This window comes from Triticum aestivum, chromosome 7A (genome assembly GCF_018294505.1).
Source record: "Triticum aestivum cultivar Chinese Spring chromosome 7A, IWGSC CS RefSeq v2.1, whole genome shotgun sequence".
NCBI lineage: Eukaryota > Viridiplantae > Streptophyta > Magnoliopsida > Poales > Poaceae > Triticum > Triticum aestivum.
The window spans coordinates 669,762,321-669,783,980 of NC_057812.1; the positions used below are offsets into that span (position 1 = coordinate 669,762,321).

A 21,660-nucleotide genomic window follows, 5' to 3' on the forward strand; every position below is an offset into this window, starting at 1 on the left:
AAACTTTACAAAGTTTGACCAAATTTATATTGAAAAATATCAACATCTACAATACGAAATATATATACTATGAAACTATATTTCACAATGAATCTAATAATATTGATTTGACATTGTGAATGTTTATACTTTTTTCTAGAAGGTCAGTCAAAGTAGAGATACTTTGACTTCGAACCAAACTTATATGCAGACTAAAAAGGACGGGAGGGAGTATTTAACATATGCTAAACAGTTTCCCCATTTTACTTAGTTTTTCTTGCTATGATGTTGTTTTACTTGTAATGATTGGATTTTTTTAGATGTTCTGCAGCATCTTGTCTCAATGACAAACCTTGCCTGCCAAACAGAAACTGTTATACAAAAGGGATTGTGGCTGAAGGAGGATTGGGGACTCAGTCATGTTCACTTACATTTGAGCCTACAACTGTTATGATTTGAGAGGATTGGGTGGAAGAGAGCATTCACCAAATCCCTCTCTACCAAACGAGGCTTCAGTCATGTTCACTTACATTTGAGCCTACAACTATTCGAGCGAGCGAGCAAGCGGGCAATCGGACTGCATGCTTCTCTCGTTACTTCGCCGCCGGCAGAGTTAAACCAGACAGTACCGATGTGATCATAATCCGCAAACAACAGCATGCATGCTATGTTGATTTTCATTTCAGCAGCAACGAGGTGTTGTTATTCTTCAGTTATCTTGAGCTACTGTAGCCTACAACTACGCTTCTTCTTCTTCTTCAGCGAGCGAGCGAGCGATCGGCGGCCCCGGCCAGCAAGACGATGTGAGTCACACCCTGTAAACCATGCCGACCTCGATGAGGGAGGTGTGGGGGATGCCGAGCACGACGGCGGGCCTCCGCGAGTTGCGCCGGAGGAACCCGTACACGACGTTGACGGCGAACTTCTTCACCGCGGACGACGACTCGTGCGCGAACACGCAGGTGTGCCCGATCATGTACGACACCCCGGCCTCCCGCTCCTCCAGCAGCGCCCTCACCTCCACCATCGTCTCCTCCCTCCTCCACGCCGCCGGCAGCTCCTCGAACCGCACCTTCTTGGCGCCGCCGCCGGCGTAGTACTCGATCTCGCCGGAGCTCATCGACGCCAGCGCGTCCACGACGGCCTGGCTGGGCGCGGCCGGGATGACCGACATCTCGCCGGACCCGGTGCTGCACCGCTCGCCGTCGCCGTCCGCCTGCTGCAGCTGGAGGAACTCCAGGACCTTCACCAGCAGCTGGTCCTCGAAGTTGAAGTGGTCCCACCGGCCCTCCTTGTACCCGTACCGGACCACGCAGCGGAACATCCGGTGCTCCGGCAGCCCGATCCGGCCCACCAGGAACCGCTCCTCCGGCGGCACCTTGGGCACGGTCAGCGTCTGCAGCGACACGAAGACGAGCACCCGGTGGAACGCCGGGAAGTTGGTGACGAAGTGCGCGAACATGGGCGGCACGCCGGCAACGGAGTCGGAGTAGACGAACCCGACCCCGGGGACGCGCACGAGGCCCATGCCGGAGCTGAGGCCGATGAAGTGGTCCAGGCACACCTTGTTCTGCATCTCGTACTCCTGCTTCTTGGCCGTGCCGTAGTGCCACGCCGACATGACGAGCAGCGTGGCTAGCGAGAGCAGCAGCGGCAGCCAGCCGCCGTGCGGAACCTTGGCCAGGCACGCCGAGAGGTAGAGCAGCTCCATGGACCCGAAGCCGGCGGCGAAGAGCGCCGCCCACAGCACCGACCGGTTCCACACCGTGGTGATCACCAGGAACATTAGGCACGTCGTCGCGAACATCACCAAGATCACAGCCAGCCCTGAGACGAGCACAGATCAAATGAATATTAGCAAAATCAGCGACACTTGAAGGCAACAAGAATGGCGCGTCGTAGGTTCGTACCGTAGGCGTTGCCGATCATCTCGGTGTCACGGAAGCCGATGGTGACGGCGAGGCAGAGGGACATGAGCGTCCAGTTCACCTCCGGGATGTAGATCTGGCCATGGACATGGCTGGACGTGTGCACCACCTTGATGCGCGGGAAGCAGCCCAGGGCCCGGCACTGGCTTATGATGGAGAACGTGGCGGAGATGATCGCTTGGCTCCCGACGGCGGTGGCCAGCGTCGCGATGAACAGAACAGGCCAGAACACACGGTCTGAATTTCCAGAAAATTAACAGGAACGGGAGGGGAAAGTTCAGTCAAATTTAGAACGTGATAGGAAATATATATAGTGATCTATAAACGCTCTTATATTTCTTTACGGAGGGAGTAATGTATAAAGCATGCTGCATGCATGCCCACAGGGAAAATATATGCTAAATATACGTCTACATTTTTGGGTCTGTTGAGATTTTTCAAGTATATATCAAGTGATTTTAAATAGGCTAGTTTAAAATAAGGGGACTGCCTCGCGAGCCGTCGGATTTGATATAATTGATCAACCAAACGTTTTTCTCTACTTTGCAACAAAGGTCTTGTTACGGAAACATTTGCAACAGAACTTATGTTGCAATTTTTTTTTGCAACGTAGGTTGTATTGCAGCATTTTTTTGCAACATAGTTTGTATTGTGGGATTTTTTTCACAACATAGGGTCGTGTTGCGGAAAAAAATTGCCCTCCCTGGTCCCAGCAGCTGCGGGACCTACTCTCTAGTCGGGTTGCAATAAGGGGCTAGTTGCAGAACCTCTTTCCGAAACGATGGACCAGTTGCATAACGTGGGTATGGAGGGGTTAGCTCCCAACTGTTGATTAGAATGCCCATCCAACAGAAATACAGATGGCGGATGCTCGCGCAGAATCGGTCGGTTGAAGGGAATTATTTCCTTTAAAATAAAATGATTCTAAAAAGTAATGGTCCGAGATGCACTTTTCACTAAACTGAACTTACACACGATGAACTAGGTGGAAAATAATAGTATAAACTGCACTTTTCAATAAATTGTGGACCCCCTTCGCATCAAGACCTTCTGTAAGGATGATCGCCTCAGTCACCATGCCCTCCTGCACAATATGATATGTCCCTTGTGCGAGAGCCTGAAACGATCCAATATCTCCTCGCGGGCTGCTCCTTTTCGCGGCAGGTTTAACATGATGTGCTCACATGGTACCGTGTCAGTCCCCCACGACATGCTTACACTGAATATGGCCTCTCTAGCCGTTTTCATCGCTTGGTGACTTTGGAAGCAACAGAACGACTGTGTCTTCAATGGGGAACGCCCCTCCAGGATGAAACTCGCATGTGGGCACGAGCCGGCGCAAAAGGTTTAACCATATTACTCTTGAGACATAACCCTTAGTAGCCTTGGGTGGTAGTGGCTCTCTCCGTGCCCCGACAACTAGCTGACATCATTTCTTGTGTACGTGCTTGCAACTTGCTATCGTACCTTGTACTTTCCACTCTTCTATCAATGCAAAGATATGCAAAACTTTTGCATATTCATGAAAAATTCTTTTCACTAAATTGTACTCCCTTTGTCCGAAAAAGCTTGTCCCTCAAATGGATGTATCTAGCATCAAGTTAGTGCTAGATAAATCCATTTAAGAGACAAGTTTGGGACAAGTTTTTTCGGACGGAGGGGGTACTTTTTTCAATCAACTAGTATTTCAAAGAAATCTCAATCGATTTAGAATTAGCAACTCAAAAAGTGGAGGTTTCACTCTTCACCAAACTGAAGTTGCACTTTTCGAAAATCAATTGGGACTAGAGAAAGTCTCAATTGATTGGTACTTAGCAAAACTACTTTTGCAAAGGCGCATAGGTCTTAATCAATTAAGATTTTTTTTTTAAGTCTCAACCAATTTAGAAAAAGTATAACTTTAGTTTAGTTTTGTTTTCTTTTTCTTTTTCAAAAAGGAGGATTACTTCTGGCCTCTCCATCAAGTGATGTACAAAGTCATTTTATTGAAAGAACTAGCATCAAAGTACATAGCTCATCACATGTTCGTAAGCAAACTTGAAAGAAATAAAATAAAATGCCACAACCGACAAAAATAGGACCAGATAACTAAACACCTATTCGATAAATTGGACCGTCATCCAAACATGTTGTATGTATCCTAGTGCAACTTGAACTTTTTTAAGACGGAGTTGCACTTTTCACAATTTGTTGAGATTTAAAGAGAAATATTTTTTGCAAAGGCGCATCTATGTATCAATTAATCGAGATTTTATTAAGCTTCTTGAAAAGGTGAATGTATGTAGGCTCCTGGTGAGCTACTTCATGGGTGACCCTACCAAAAATGCTAGACCTATGTAAAGCTATGTTCTTTCCTTCCTAAACTAATGAGCCCCCCCCCCCCCAGCCCTCCCACCCTGAATTTCACAGTGTGGGCCTGGGCCTTTTTTCTCTTCTAACCAAATCAGGCCAAGTCAGCTCATTCATAACTTACGTAAGAAACTTTACATAGGTGTAGCAAAGCTCGTGACCCTATGTGGGGTAAATTCTATATGTAGTATGCCGATCAATTATTACTAGTGACACATTTTTGGTAGTGTGGTGTTAGGGCCAGTGAGTCCGATGCTAAGGGTAATGAACGGTGCCTTGTCGAAAGCTAGCACAGTTGGTGTGTTCGGTAGTAGGGGGTTTCTCAAAAAATAGGGGTCGGTAAGGAGCGGTGGCGTGTTCAAAAGTTGACTTTGTTGTTGTGTCGGGTAGGTAGGGATTGTCTCTCTCTAGGTAAAGGGGTCGGTAAAGGGCGGTGCCCAACTCCAAATCTGATGTCCTTGCTATGTCGGGTAGTAGGGGTTTCTATCTAGATAATAGGGTTATTAAGGAGCGGTGCCCTACTTCAAAGCTGATGATGATGTACCGTCACGTAGCGGTCTTTTTTCCAGTCTAGACATTCGGTAAGGTAGAAGATGGTTGTCACCATAGTTGGCGTATACTAGTCTTGCCTTCTGTGCTTGAATGAAGCGATGAGAGTATTGTGTGGTTGCACGAGTACCACATTGGTGTGAAAACACTTGATATTGCCTTCAGTTGATAGATCTACTAATGGCAACGTATGTGTGCTAATCCCTTGTAGAAGGAGTAGCCGTGGAGCTCCAACTTTGGGTGAAACCCAAAGGTTTAGCCCTCGTTGACTGGACCCATTACTGTCACATATGAGAATTGCCCCCTTCATGAAGGTGTTGTCCCCGAGCAATGATTTCCACGTCGCCGCACTAGATCTAGTATCTCGTGCCAACGTATGACCTCATTCTCCCCGGCGACAGGGTTACGCTGGAAGAATAAGAAGCAAGCCACCACAAGCAGGTGGTGGTATGTTCGTCGAAGCTAACCCAACAAAATATTTCATTTGTCATAGTAAACAAGCAGATTATCATACGATGCAGAAGCAAATAGGCATACCTTCGTTCATCGCAAAAAAAAAGGAGACATACCTTCCTACTGCCTCTGTTCATAATATAAGAGCGTTTTTTACACTAGACGCTCACTCTTATATTATGGGACGGAGGGAGTATTATCCACAAAGAAATGAGTACACCACGATAATGGCAACATATATGTCTTTTGGGGTAAAAAATGCGGATAGCAAATGAAATGGATTCTTGCATCAAACCTGTGGAAGCATTAATTGGCCCCTCACCTGGAAGAGCTTTGTAAAAGCTGCTCTGGAGATCCTCCCTATGTTTGGACAGATAGGCGGCCTCCCCCATGTACGCCAGAACTAAGCAAGGATACACCACTATCGTGAACCCAAGCTGTAATGACAAAGAAGCGAAACAAATTACAGTAAATATATGCTCTCAACAAATACCCGGTGAAACATGCAATACCCCTTACTGAAAAAGTGTGGCTTACTTACCCTCAGTGAAAGCTTTGAAAAATGCCCAAGGTCTGCAAACATTGCTTCAGCACCTGAAAATCCATAGCCGTAAATGATCATCTCCAATTAATACAGTAAGAGAGCCCGCAAAAAAGGGGGAAAATACAGTAAGAGCACAAGAGAATATATGAAATGTGTGATCAAACCAACCTGTGATGCAGAGCACAATCCCTCCAAGCGAGCTCCACCCGTCCCTGCCGGCCTTCCTGAAGAAGTTGTAGATGTAGTACGGGGACAGCGCGCGGACGACGGTCGGGTTCCACCTGAAAATGTTGTAGATCCCGATCCCGCCGATGCAGGCGAGCCAGGAGAGCAGGATCGGCGCGAAGAGGAACCCTACGCGGCGCGTACCATAGTGCTGCAGCGCGAAGAGCCCCACCAGCACGACGCACGCGAGCAGCACCGTGTAGTCTGCGACGTAGAGCCGTCGATCAGTTGCGGTTCAGAAAGACAGTGTGGGAGCTGGGTGCGTGCTTACTTTCATGTAGCTCCGGGAACTTGATCCTGAGGCCGGAGACTGCTGACAGCACTACAGAAAATCATACAAGTTCAGGCAAGAACATTTTGCTGGGTGCAAGAGATCAACGAGGTTTCGTCGTCAGTTCACCTGACATGGTCGGGGTGAGGACGCCGTCGCCGATGACCATGCTGGTGCCCATGAGGACGAACAGCAGCAGCACGACGCGCAGCGAGTGGTGCTTCTCGAAGAACCCCCTGATGGCCAGGCTGCTCCGCGTCTCCTTGCAGGGCTCGTCCTGGTTGTAGGACGACACGGAGCCGTGGCCGGCGTGCAAGCTGTTGAGGAGCCCCATTCTGGAGCGCCTGCACATCAGGGAGTACAGTGCGAACGTGCCACCTGCGCATCACATTATATTTTGCCAAAAAATATTTATCAATACTTGCACAAAAATACCTACTCCCACAATCCATCCATATTAATTGTATTTGTACTAAATCAGCGATAATTAATATGGACCGGAGATAGTAGCATTAAATTTACATTTTGAATGAGTATCCCGACAGCAAAAGCATGCATGTTTCTTTTTTCAGGTAATTAAAGAAAAAACATTCCCTTGTCACAAGCATGCCTATTTGCTACCCAGGGGCGGAGCCTTGTGATGACCAAACCGGGCCATGGCCCATCCCTTTCTCTGGATTTTCTTTCAGGATTTGATGTAGAATTGGCCCAATGACAAAAGATGGCCCATTGAGCAAGCTATTGGCATGTTTTTGGTTTTGTTTTACGCTCCGCCACTTCATCCTTTTAAAAAAAATTACATGTTTTTAGGTAGGTAATGAAAAAGAACTCCTCCAACCCGAAGACGTGTACTAGTATATTTTGGACTGCACTACCGCACGGCGCACACGCAGTTAGCCGGTCACGTCATTATCACGGTGAACACGCATCTAGATGCACATTGCGCATAGCAACAAATCGATGCAACGTTGCAAAGCTCGCGCGATGACATGTCAGTGCAAACGTTCGCGCCGTATAACTCCCGATAATTTTAGATAGTGGAAGAGAGAACCCCGAGTCCCGACACGAACACGCCTACCTTCTCCGTTGTCGTCTGCGCCGAGGACGAGGATGATGTACTTGAGGAGCGGTACGAGGGTGAGGCTCCAGAAAACCAACGATAGCACGCCGAGGATCTCTTCATCCTCCTCGTGGAGACGCAACTTCCCGGAGAAGGTGTTCTTGTACACGTAGACGGGTGATATGCAAAGGTCGCCGTAAACGACGCCGAAGCTCTGGTACGCCAGCAGAAGCGTCCCTTTTTGCCAACCCTGCGTAGGCACGGATAGATAAGGACATGTTTAATCAATCAATCAATTACCACAAAAGTTATTACCAAGCAACTTGAGTTACGAATGAATATGTGTAGTCGGTTGAAATCATGGGCCAAAATAGTTGAAACTGAAACCTAGATAGAAAGTGAAGCTTTAAATGGGTAGGGAGGAACGTAGCTTCAACTCAGATAGAGAAGTCTGAGCTAAGACCAAAACGATGTGTCCATTTTGACCATAAATGGTGATCTGATCTGACAGGGAAACAAAACCTTTAGTTGTGGCAAGCGACGTATGCTTCCAAGAAATAGACATGGACCGGGGACTTGACAAGCTGATTTAGACACAAGAAGGAAGTGCTTACTTTACTATGTAGAAGTAGAATCTATGGCATGGCAATTAATTTCTTCTCAAAATAACCACACCAGAATTCAGGAGTAGATCAGCTCGGTTTTGAAGTCCAATTTTAGAAATATTTCAGCCACAACTGTGATCGATGAAATTAAGTAAAATTCATTGATTTTTGTTTGCATTTGGTCAAGGGACCAAAATCTTCACTCAAAAAGTTGATTTTCTTTAAGAAAAATATCTATTATTTTATTTAATTTTTTGTGTACTATTGAAATGGCTGAAATATTTTGACCGAAAGGTAAGTATTTCAGTGTGCACTGAAATGATTGAAACTCAGTGAATTTTATAGACATCTCACTGAAAGTGAAAGCCAACAAACCATCAAAACTATTCCGGCGTAAAATCTCTCCAATCAGAGCATTCCTCAAGGAACCCAGTGCAAAATCTAGATGATCCCTGGCCTAGCTAGTAATAACACGCAGACAAATTTTCCATGTACAGTTAAAGTAACTTCACAAGTGAGAAAGGAGGAGCCATGCATGCTGCAAACATTTTCCTTTCTTGGAGGAGGAGCCATGCATGCTGCAAACATTTTCCTTTCTTGGAGGAGGAGCCATGCTGATGCTGGGAACTAGATAAAGCATCTATCCTTTCTGCAGATACACACACCTTTTTCTCCGTGTGTGGATATACCCGGGAAGAGAATTAATCAGGGACTGCACTAGAGCTACAGGATAGAAAAAAGAAAGAAGATCCAAGCAAGAGCAAGCGGTGGGAGTATTCCAGGAACGAGAGTAAGCGGCGGGGGTATCCAAGAACGAGGCCCCGAGAAAATGCAATTGATTGAGCAACGCAACCCCAGGCACACGAAAACAAACGAATTAATAACCCAAGAACTCTCAGTAAATCTAGGAAGGAGTCGAACATAGTTACCCAAGAATTCTTCTTCCTCGGCTGCACGGTGGCGCCCTCCACATCCATGGCGAACACCCGCCGCTCCGGCGTACGTCTGCGGCCTAAACCCGGCGGCCGGGAGACGGGGCAAGAATCCCGCGCTTCTCCGGTGGTCGACCGACTGGCCGGCCTCGCTCGCCCACGGTTGGATGGCGGGATGGTGCGGATCGGTCCGGCCCTTGGTTAATTTCTGCGTGGGCTGGAGGTTTGTTGGTCGATCTGTCCGTGCGTGCAACCACTGGGGTGATGCGACGGAGGAAGAAGGAGATGGAGAGTGGGAGACGGAGGGAGGAAGGAGAGAAGCAGTTAAGGCGGAGGGAAAACGTGGATGGCTTCACAAAAAGATGAGGGCTGGAGAGAGAAGGCGCCAAATGCTTAGGACCTCCTTTTTTTTTTCTCCTCCCTCGCGCTGTCACGCGTATGCATGACGCACGCATGAACAGATTTGTGTATTTGTACTTGGCTGCACGAGGTCCATTTCCAAGAGTAGTAAAAATGATTGGCAAATGTGTGGTGATTCTCGCACATCAATCGTACCGACCGTTATGGAGATATTTGACAGAGAAATAGGTTGATTAAATTCGGGTATGTTTCCCTGTCGACCGGCCATGTATTTGAAAGAAAAGAAACTAATAACCTAATTCCATCCCATGTTCAGTGGTGAAAGTTCTTGAAAATTGGCGGACCGGAGAGAATTCAAATCATGACTTTGGATTTAAAAAAACCCTGGTGCAATGTGATTTTTTTAAAAATAAATCTGGTTAAACTTCAGCATGTCGCTTATTACGCATTGTCCACATAATAACTTAGTACTAGCAGTGGCGTATCCACACCCATCTAGCCCGGCTGCCTCACGTGCCTCCCTGATTCCCATCCGCCCTCCTAATTTCTACTTGTTGCTAGTAGTCTGCCTCCCTGGCGACTCGCCGTCGCCGTATGCCCAGGATGCCCAGAAAGCCACGAGCCACCCACCCAACAGCGGCACCACACTATCGCAGCCGCGTAGGCCACCGTCCAAGCTCTGCGCCCAGCTGCCAGCCAGCAGTCGCTCAGTCCGTAACAGTCATGTTTCAATTTTTGTCCACATATGGTTTTCCATTCCCTAATTTCTTAAATTCTGATTGCACTAGATTCATTACTCATTAGGGTTTGTTGTGCTTATATTGGTTGCTTGATTTGAAGTATCCATGGGCAAAATGTAATTTTCATTGTAGAATTGTTGAAGAATGAAGAGGACCATAGACGATGCTTCTCTTTTTTGGAAATATGTTGCAAAGAAGGCTATTCTCTGCATGTGTTGTAGTTCAAAGAACAAATTAGGATGGACCACCCTGTTTCAAAATCCTAGATTCGCCAATGCTTAGTACCCGCTAAATTTCTGAATGAGATATAACAGTCTAGTGTTTTGTTTCTTCTTCCATTGCTTTTGTGTTGAAAAAAGTTTCTTCCCTGTAATTTTCCTTTTGCAACCCTGTCTTTGATGTAGCAAGCAACGACCTATATCCGATATACAGATATGCCCATTTTGTATATGTAACTTCTTTCAACCTTGCAGATGATGGCATGCGATATATATGTGACATATAATAAAATAGAAGTAGTGTTATTCTTAATGTTACAGATACACATTGCGTGATTGACTATGCTTCATCCGACCATGGAGGTAGAAGACTACATTAATGTAATATACTCTCCGTTAATCACATTTAATGGTCTTGTCCAATGTTCCTCCTTGTCTAAGCATTAAATCTTGACATCCAGACCCGTTCACATTGGTCTATCTAATGTTCCTACATACTCATGGGTGGCGTGTTCATAACTTCAAAAAACAACTAATGCATATTAACGCTAAAGGCACACCCATTACTTCACACAAGCACACATTAGAAGTATACATGTACATGGAAGCCGAAAAACTAACCTACTATGTGCATTTAAAAGCTTACTTTTACGAGATAATATCAATAAATGATAAGATGGATATATTGCATCACTATCCAACAGAAATCTTTATGAGATATACCTTGCAAACGAAGGAGATATCTTTCACAATTAAACTTGTGTCTTATTAATTTTATATTATCCCACACTATAGACCAGTATCTGGACCTAGGCCGTGTACCACCAATGCACAAACACTAGTTCAAGTCCACACATCTTGTATATTTTCTACTGAACTGCACCCACAATTCTAAATGAAAGGAGTGGGATTAAAGAAGAACTTTCCTGCCTGTGAAAAGGCTTTCGAGATAAAGAGACATCACCTTGCCTATGAGATATTCGTTCTAGCTTTCCTACCTAGTAAGTGAAATCATGTCCTCATGTTCACCACTTCAGCAAAAAGGTCTTTTTATATGAAAATATGACATGATAAATATTTCATATAGGCATTCCCACCCCTTGCTAGGAGGAAGCTTGATATGCACTCATGTACGAGTAGATGAACGAGAGCATATGTTGCTTAATATTGAAAATCAGTATACCTCCTCTTTCGTGTAAACCCCAAATGAAGAAGTACTAGCTACGGAAGATTAGCTCATGGAATCATCACAATGAAAATCGCACATTACTTGAAGTCAATTAAATGGTATTAGATTGTGAAGCAGCATGCGATGAAGAATACTTCTCAATATGAAAGCACTCTGCGTGAACTATCGAAGTTCCTACGAAATCGCTTTGTTCCAAACACAACGAATCACTCTCTATTCCAAGTCTTAAATGGAAAGAAGATTGGATTTCTTAGTGTAGTGGTATGTTTTATTATCCTCTCCGAGTTGGACCGATAAATTTGAAAAAAATAGATTACTTTGTTAGGAGCTTCCACAAGTTTTCTAGAGTAGTCTATAGGTCATATCCATAATGATTACCATGATGAGCATGTAAATAAATATATTTCTTGGCTAGCAACGGGTTATTTTACTTTACTATTTTCTATGTTCTTTCGATTGGCATTGGGTTGTTGCAATGGCTAGACTCCACCAAAGTCTTAGCTCCCTCTCTTTCTCACATAGCACACAACGTTACACCCCCTTAACAACGACGATCATGACAACAGATTGGTAAAAGTCAGGATCGACTGAAAAAAGTCACATGGTTGATTCTTGTTGACCCAAAAGTGGACAAAAGGAGGGGTGGTCAACCCCAGAACATTGTCTTAACACCTCCATGAGTAAAAATATGTATAACTATCAATATGTTTGATCTTGACGTGGATTTTTTTTAAGTTTGCCATATTCATCGCTTATGTAATTGATAAAGTTTGCAGTTGTAGTTCAACTATGCTATAAATTAACATGAATGGGCCAAAGCAGAACTCCTTATTTAACCTTTTACATGTTCTCCATGGATTGAGCGCTTGTCATGCCAAGTATATCTAATGTGCATTATTAAATATGACATCCAATTGCAAAATTGTAAAGATGTGGATATGTGAGTGAGGGAGTCCTGGATTAGGGGGTGTTCGGATAGCCGGACTATACCTTCAGCCGGACTCCTGGACTATGAAGATACAAGATTGAAGACTCCGTCCCGTGTCCGGAAGGGACTTTCCTTGGCGTGGAAGGCAAGCTTGGCGATACGGATATAAAGATCTCCTACCATTGTAACCGACTTTGTGTAACCCTAACCCTCTCCGGTGTCTATATAAACCGGAGGGTTTTAGTCCGTAGGACAACGTACACATCAACAATCATACCATAGGCTAGCTTCTAGGGTTTAGCCTCTTCGATCTCGTGGTAGATCTACTCTTGTACTACCCATATCATCAATATTAATCAAGCAGGACGTAGGGTTTTACCTCCATCGAGAGGGCCCGAACCTGGGTAAAACTTCGTGTCCCTTGCCTCCGGTTACCATCCGGCCTAGACGCACAGTTCGGGATCCCCTACCCGAGATCCGCCGGTTTTGACACCGACCGTGAGTATGCCAGATGAGGATAAAATTCAATATTTTGTGACTAGATTGATCCTACTTAGCAAACAACAACCGATTTGGCGAGTTTTCCATGAATTGTCTATGTCTACAACTGCATAATAGTTGACCCTTTAGGAACTAATTTCCCCCTTATTACCAAATGCATATGAATCTACACGTTCATTTAAGTAGTATTCCAACATCAGAGAAAATCCATATTTATAATGGATACTTCTCATTTCATATATTTCAACCAAGTAATAAGTCAATATTATCTTTACTATTAATGGGAAGTCTGCGGTTGTGATGATAGGTTTGATGTTTGTACGTTCGTCCGTCGCCTCTTCTTATAAAGCCATGTCTTGCAGTAACTCAATCAAATCAAATCAAATCTTGCCAAAACCTCAACTAAATCAAAAATTTCCTTTCTTTCCCTTACCCTTGCCCGATTCAAATCAAATCTTACCAAAATCTCAACCAAATGAAAACATTCCTTGCCTACGGTACCCATATTCAAATCAAATCAAATCTTACCAAAATCTAGAATATGATGGATGTGTGAGGTATGTTGAACCACTAGACTTTGTATGCCCCCATTGCAACGCAAGGACAATTAGCTAGTTGCATATGAATGCCCAGTTTGATTTAGTTTGTGTCTGCCATATTTCCATAAATATTGGTATGAGAAATACTAAAATCTAAATCACCTAAAATAGACAAGGATGGACGTAGAAATGAACATGGAAGCACCACCATTTGCGAGAGCATTATTCATGACCTATTTCTCAATAAAGCGTTTGAGGCATTTCATCATACATTAAGTTCTCGTTCATATGCTTAGCTCAAAAACTCGTGCAATCCTAAGGAAGATGGTTTTATTGATTGTATGTCAGTGTCCTCTTCTCACATGACTCGGTGTTGAAGACTCCACTATTATCACATCTCTTAATGAAAGCATGTGGTTCTCTTCATGACCGGAGCTTAGGGGAAAAAAATGGTCTCGTCGAAGTCACGACAATGACGCAAGTGCGGTGATGAACTAAGAATGAGCAGATGCAAAGGAAATAGAAGTACTTCTAGATGTTCTCACCGCACATACACATACACAAATATTTTGAAACTCGTTGGGGGTCTACTTGTATGGTTCTTAATTATAGTAGGGAGAGTATTGGTGCTACTGATGTTTAAATGCTACCGTGATACGAACATCTGAGCCGTCGGATTCTTAGATTAGACGGCATCCGGTAGCTGTTGGATCTGTTGGACCTATGCGCAATTTTTGAACTCCTCGTAGTTTTTTTTTTCAAATGTTGTAAAGTTATTGAGAGCCGTCAGATATGAGAATCCAACGGCCCAAAAGCTTGTATCATGGTAGCACCTAAAGCTTGGTAGCACTAGATATTTTCCCAATTATAGTAGTACCCTTTTTTTATATGTGTCCCACATGGAATATAATGTTTATACCGAACTTGTTTACTTACTCATAACTAATCATGACACCAAATGTTTGTTAATTTTTTACTTTGCATGTAGTTGTAACATTTTACATTACAAAATACATACAAGAATTATTTGAGATGTCAAAAGTATCTTCTTTTTACAATGGACTTTGACCCTCAATCTACGAAAATCAAATGTATCATGTTAAGAAATTAATTTATGCTCGTTATTTTACTACAGGGTGTTGTTTGTGTCCTTATTCGCATTATACTTAAATATATACGTGATAACTCAGAAGAGTGCTCTAGAGAGTATAACTCGACAGAGGTTTGTAGAGTACACAAATATAAGTTTAGGCGTAGTTAGGGATACAGAAGTACACATTCACATGCACAGGCAGTACGCCAGTACACATGCTAGTACAGAATGTGGTAAAGCACACAAGCAAAACGCGAAACAGGAAGAAAAATGAGTGAAACCAGAAGAAAAATGAAAACAAAAAACAGATTTCCCCGTAGACAAACCGGCCTCGTGGGCGGAGTTCTCCGTGTCCAATTGCTTGCTCCACGTTCTAATCTTACTGCAGGTGGACCTCCCATGAATCACTTCTTTTAAAACACTTTGTTTACATACTTATTGTGCTGAGATCGCCTTACACAATAAGTTCCATGGAAGTTGGCATGTCCAACTCAAGCAAGAAAATTAATTAGACATGGTTACACTGACACATCGTGTCATTCTTTCTAGCAGCCTTGAAAAACAAACAAAAGGAAAAAAACAAGTAATGGTACGGACGTCCATGTCGTCCTTGATCTGCAAGTGCTCACAGAAGGGTTGCTGTTTGTAGTACACACCGCACATCTCTCCAACCAATTAGGGCTAGCTTGACAAGATGAGCGTCCACACCTGTTCCCACTTCGCCGTTGCCTGTGCCTACACATATATCGATCTATCATTCTCAACAGCGACGGTTGGATGATATATGCAGGTTGTACCTACAACAGCAGATCGACCTACCTATGGATCGAAACACATATCTAATTTTCTTTTCCGGGATCATATCCTACCTTGATCGTATATACGTACCAAGGGCATCAAGGAAGACATAATGAGATCGGATCTTGGAGGTTTTGATGATCAAGTTCATTTTCTTAATTGGATAATAGTCAAGAAGTTCACTATAAACTGCTCGAGGAGAAGTGGACACTACACTACTAGCCCTCTTTAGGGCTTGGCTAATTATTCCTATGCGTTGATGCAATACGTAGGGATACGACCATCACTTTCTAATAGCTTAGTAGCTTTGTTGATGTTCCTGGGTTGACTATATATAAACGGGATACGCTGAAAGGGAAACGCAAGCTAGCTGATTGATTGGTCCAGAGATGTTACTTGGTTTCAACAAAGGCAGCAAGCCCCTCTTTATTTAAGTACGTAGCATCTATCTGTGTAGAGCAAGCTATCGTTGACAGTGTGTACGACGGCACCCCGTTGCCACATCATGGCTGCCCATTTATGTGATTCGAGGTGATTTTCTTCCTTTTTTTGTCTACCTAACCACGCATACGATAACTTGTCGGCGTTGATCTTGTATAAACAATGCTGAAACGTCCTCACAATATTAATCCATTGTTGCACACGTGCATACAAGAAATTAGCACTGAGCTTCATGTTAGCTTCCTACGCTTTTTTTTCTTTAATTAACTTCGAGGATAAGTTTGACAAGTCAAGGTTAAATGTTGCAACGTTACAGAAAATTCACGTTCGGCCGTGGAACGCGACATCCGCGTTTATAAAATCTGGAAAGAGGAAAGGGACATGTGCACATGTGTAAGGATGTGGCTGCCTTGCCTGCCACATATATATGTGCCGTCTTCTTCCAACCGTGGAGGAGCATGTCGTCGTCCATCCAGAACTTGGACTTGCCCAATAACAACGACGGGGACTCCTCGATAGGAAGCCAAAGGACATGACGGCGATGTGGGATGAAGCTGAAATGTCACTGAAGATCTGCAAACTTGCATTGCGCTATATCAAAATGTAATACTCTCGTAACAGGCTTTCATAAAAAATGTAATACAAATGGTTGTTATTTAGGATCTGCAGCTCACATGAAGCAACATAAAATTCAGACTACAGTCGTTTGAGTAACCAACAATCTCTTGGGCAGTAATCTTTATGCAAGTTATGTAAATTAGACAAATTGAAGGGCTACATTTTGCTATGTATCAGGCGTGCTTTTATGGAAGTTAACAGATGAGCGATGGTAACACAAGCCCAATGATCTTGGGTTGACAACCAATGACACATGAAATGCAAGCTAGTAATTGATTGGCCTAGATTTTCCTATTTCAACAAAGGCAACAACAAGCGTTCATGGTTTTCTTTATCTATACCACTATATAGTGTACGAGTTTTGAATGGATCTAGAACATCAATCCTGATTGTTGATACCCTCAATCTAACGGTTGGGAGCAGTGGGATTCGCATGAACAGTGGCTGCTTCAAACCTATGGCTGCTATTCCTAGGATTCGCTGTGTGACCCACCATCTGGCCATGCTCTGGATCTTTCCACTTGCCTGGACTACACACTTGCTCCTCTAAATTATTTTATTCCTACCTGGCTACAGGCATGCAACGGCTACATGCATCCAGTGGCCCTTCACGAGAGACTAGCATGCGAACCTGGCATTGCAATGTTGTATGCATGGTAAACTTTTCCATTTTTTTATTTGAAACAAGTAGTAAGGACCTAGGATAACTAGAATGAGAAAAAAATGTGCAAATAACCTATGAAAGAGTACGTTTTGACTCCTTTTATTTTCTTCTTTTCAGTTCATTTTTCTCAAAAAAAAGTATGAGTCCAGTAAATTGAATGACTTCCTAATTTTTTTATATATAAAAGGGCAAAGATTCTATCTAATGTTTCATATAAAGAAAATCATTGTACTATGTTTTCTAGGGAATAGTTGTTATGCGGCCTTGCAAAGCCTAAAAATGATTCCACAAATGCGTATTGGATATCTCCATTTGAAGCCTCAATGAAAAAATTACCATAATATGTGTGCTTTAATTTTTTTACACTAATTTAGTATGATGCTTATACGTAATCAGCTGACGTGCAAAGCACGTACAAATTACTAGTAGAGTACAGAACATTTCACAGCAAGAAGCTTCCTGCATTGAAAACAGTGACAGTTATTCAATGCTTTCAACGCAATGAAATTTTCAAAAGGTTAAATTTTGATTTGTCGGGGACCTTTAAAAATTAGAGTATGCTACACATGTGTCGCGTGCACATGGTATTCTTTAGGAAAAGGCGAAAGAATAGTTCGCTATGCCCATGGCTCCTCGTGTGGCGGGCGTAGTTCGGAATGGCGGGCGTAGCTCCTCGTGCGCATGGGCCTGTGTATGCACTGGTAACTAAAGCCTTTTGACCTGGCATTCAGCCTAGCAGCCCATTAATCATGGCCCATCAACGATATGCTCTCAGGCTCTCCATTTTCTTCCTCGATTTCTCAGGTCACATTTTAGTTAAAATAAATAATCTAAAATCACTTTTAAAATCACATCAATACATATGAAAATCTAAAAAAAATATAAATCTATGAGAGATTGTACCTACAGTGATAGAGCTAGCTAGCTATGGATCATGTCCTAGTTCGTACATACAAAGGGCATCAAGAAAAGACAAAATAACATCTGGTCTCAGAGTGTCTGAGAAGTTTTTATATGCTTATTAATCAAGGTGCAGTTCATGAAAATATGGCTCGAGGAAGAGTGGACATCGATTGCCGTTTTGGAGCTAGGCTATATTTTCTTAAGTAGTGATGAGATGTATACGGATATGATCATCAGTGTGTGGTTAATTTGTAATACTAGCTATTGTTGATTTTCTTGGGGTTTTTTTTGCGGGTGATTTTCTTGGGTTTTGACACTGAAAGGGAACTGCAAGCTGCTACTACTTGATTAGTTCAGAGATTTTGGTTTCAACAACGGCGACACGCCTCTTTCGTTCAAGAAGCAAACATCAAACTAATGTTGACTGACTACCACACCTTTCTGACACGTCATGGCTTGTCCATGTGATCCAAAATGATTTTCCTTTCTATTTACTTTCTACCAAACACATACAGTATATAATAACGTGTACGCTTTGTGTTTCTGCAGACATTTTTTTTCTCGAAAAGGGGGGACTCCCGGGTCTCTGCATCAGAGCGATGCATACGGCCACAATTATAAATAAATAAAGTAGTTCAACAAGGTCTTACAATCTGCTGCAAAAAAGTAGGCTGGCTCACAAAGAGCTAGAAAAACAAAAAAATGCCCAAAAGCCACAACCGGCTGGCATAAGATAGATAGATAGATAGGTAAACTAATCGTCTATCCTATTACATGACCGTCATCCAAACCGGTTGAAGATATCCCGCGCTACCATCTCCCACCGGACAGATCCAGTAACCAAACGCTCTCTGGCCTCCGTCGGAGTGAGTAAGGACCACATACGGATTAGCGCAGTAGCCCGGAATAAAACCTGCAAAAAATGAATAGTTGTTGTTCTGTTAAAAGCCAAGTCATTTCTGCAGTTCCAAATTGCCCATAACAACGCACATGCTCCTACTCGAATTTGTCTAGTTGTTTCGGCCTCTATACCAACAAGCCAGGTTCCAAATAACGACCTGGCCGAATTCGGAGGAGTAATGTTAAAGGCAATTTGCACCGAGCGCCACAACACTCTCGCCAACGGGCAATCAAAAAAAAGATGCTGGATAGTTTTATCCCGATCACAGAAACTACACCTAGTAGAACCTGTCCGGTTGGGCTTAATCAAATTATCTTTTGTTAGAACGACTTGTTTATGTACAAATCACATAAACACTTTGATTTTCAGAAGAACCTTAACTTTTCAAACATGTTTTGAACTAGGAATAACACTAGAGTTGATGACATCAATGTACATCGACTTGGCTGTGAATTCCCCAGATCTAGTAAGCTTCCAACACAACTGATCGGGCTGATGAGTAAGCTGAACCTCCATCAGTCTATTCACCAGATGAATCCAAGCCTCCCACCGGTCCCCAGCAAGCACCCTCCTAAAGTGAATATTAAGGGGAGCGGATTGCAAACTCATTGCAACCAGAGCATCACGTCGCTGCACAATACGATATAGCGACGGATACTAAAGAGCCAGCGGCGTATCACCAAGCCAAGTATCCTCCTAGAATCGAGTGTTATTGCCATCACCGACAATAAACTTTGTTCTATTAAAGAAGGTAGCTTTGACCCTCATTAGCCCCTTCCAGAAAGGCGAATCAGTTGGTCTAATTGTCACCTGCAACAAGGTCTTAGAGTACAGATACTTGTTACGAAGAATCTGCGCCCAAGTTGCCTCAGTCTCGGCAGATAACTTATATAGTCACTTACTGAGAAGGCATCTGTTCTTGACTTCAAGGTTCTCAACCCCAAGACCCCCTTGGTCTTTTGGTCGGCAGATGACATCCCATTTGGCTAAACGGTACTTTCTCTTAAGTTCATCACTCTGCCAGAAGAAACATGACCGATAGAAGTCCAGCCTTTTCCTAACTCCAACTGGTACTCCAAAAGAAACATAGGCATACTCGTGAGCACCGAATTAATGAGAATCAATCGGCCTCCATACGACATGAGTTTGCCGTTCCAGCAGCTCAGTTTCTTCTCAAACCGATCCTCGATACACTTCCATTCGCTGTTAGTCAACTTACGATGGTGAATGGGGATACCTAGATAAGTGAACGGTAGAGCCCCCAATTCGCAACCAAACAGTTGCTTGTATGCATCTTGTTCCTCTTTGGCTCTACCAAAACAAAACAACTCACTTTTATGGAAGTTAATCTTCAGACCGGTCAATTGCTCGAAAAGGCACAGTACCAGCTTCATATTTCTCGCCTTAGCCAAGTCGTGCTCCATAAAGATGATTGTATCATCGGCGTACTGTAGGATGGACACACCACCATCAACTAGATGAGGCACCAAGCCACCTACTTATCCGGCCTCCTTTGCCCGACCTATCAAGATTGCCAACATATCAACGACAATGTTGAACAGAATAGGAGACATTGGATCACCTTGTCTGAGGCCCTTGTGTGTCTGGAAATAATGACCTATATCGTCATTCACTTTAATTCCAACACTCCCTTTTTGCGTGAAGGATTCTACTTGGCGTCGCCAAGCTTCATCAAAACCCTTCATGCGTAATGCCTGTTGAAGGAAAGGCCATTTGACTTTATCATATGCTTTCTCGAAATCCACCTTAAAAACCACTCCATCCAGTTTTTTCGTGTGAATCTCATGGAGCGTTTCATGCAGTACCACCACCCCTTTAAGAATGTTCTTGTCCGGCATGAAAGCAGTTTGAGTAGGCTACACCATAGTATGCGCAATCTGTGTGAGCCTATTCGTCCCGACCTTGGTAAAAATTTTAAAACTAACATTAAGAAGACAGATTGGCCGGAATTGCTCAATCCGCACTGCCTCTGTCTTCTTGGGAAGAAGTGTTATCGTTCCAAAATTCAGCTGAAAAAGGTGAAGCTGGCCAGAGAATAGATCATTGAACAAAGGCAATAGATCTCCTTTAATAATGTGCCAACACTTCTTGTAGAACTCTGCTGAGAAACCATCCGGGCCAGGAGCCTTATTATTCTTCATCTGGGAAATGGCGTCGTACACCTCTTTCTCAGAAAAAGGAGCAACTAAAATATCATTCTCAACAGCCGTCAGTTGAGGCACATCCTCAATCCTAGACTCATCCAGCGATACACAGTTATCCTCTGGAGGCCCAAACAGCTGCTTGTAATACTCAGCAATATAAAGCTTTAAGTTTTCCTGACCAAGAATCGTTCCCTCATCTTGTTCAAGCTGAAAGATCATCTTCTTTCTATGCTTACCATTGGCGATCATGTGAAAAAAATTGTGTGTTCGCGTCCCCCTGGACGACCCTTCGGACCTTAGCCCGAAGCGCCCACTTTAATTCTTCCTCACGAAGGAGCTCTTTCAGCCTCATTTCCGCGTCGATCTTGGCATGAAGCTCCGAGGCTGGCAGGATCATGGCCTCGGCTTTTACATCAAGGGACTGAATAAGCGTAAGGAGTTGTTCCTTCTCAATCTTATAGACCCCAGTAAGATGCTTAGCCCACCCACGTAGGAAACTTCTCAAGTGCCTAATTTTATTCTGCCAGCGCTCAAGTGGAGTTCTACCTCCTGCATCCTTAGCCCATTCTCTGGCTACGAGATCTAAGAAACCTTCTCTCTCAAACCACGCAAGCTCGAAAGAGAAAACATTCTTATTTCCCACATGGGTGGCCTCCCCAGAGTCAAGGAATAACGGCGTGTGATCAGAAATACCACGAGAAAGTGCC

At 43.7% G+C, this 21,660-nt stretch overlaps 1 protein-coding gene and 1 non-coding gene across 2 annotated transcripts; both read right to left on the minus strand.

Annotated features, from left to right (window-relative positions):
* Window positions 1-619: 619 nt before the first annotated feature.
* Window positions 620-9,235, minus strand: LOC123149134 (probable potassium transporter 13). Its single transcript, XM_044568665.1, has 9 exons — window positions 8,893-9,235; window positions 7,377-7,608; window positions 6,428-6,676; window positions 6,299-6,349; window positions 5,971-6,231; window positions 5,800-5,852; window positions 5,581-5,695; window positions 1,890-2,144; window positions 620-1,806 (listed from the first exon to the last, which is right to left on the minus strand). Exons 1-9 carry the CDS (start codon window positions 8,938-8,940, stop codon window positions 788-790), a joined length of 2,283 nt encoding a protein of 760 aa, XP_044424600.1. The 5' UTR covers window positions 8,941-9,235; the 3' UTR covers window positions 620-787.
* An 8,280-nt stretch (window positions 9,236-17,515) lies between these two features.
* Window positions 17,516-17,636, minus strand: LOC123155101 (U5 spliceosomal RNA). The gene has a single exon (XR_006477220.1). It is a non-coding gene; the product is annotated as a U5 spliceosomal RNA (small nuclear RNA).
* Between the last annotated feature and the right edge of the window lie 4,024 nt (window positions 17,637-21,660).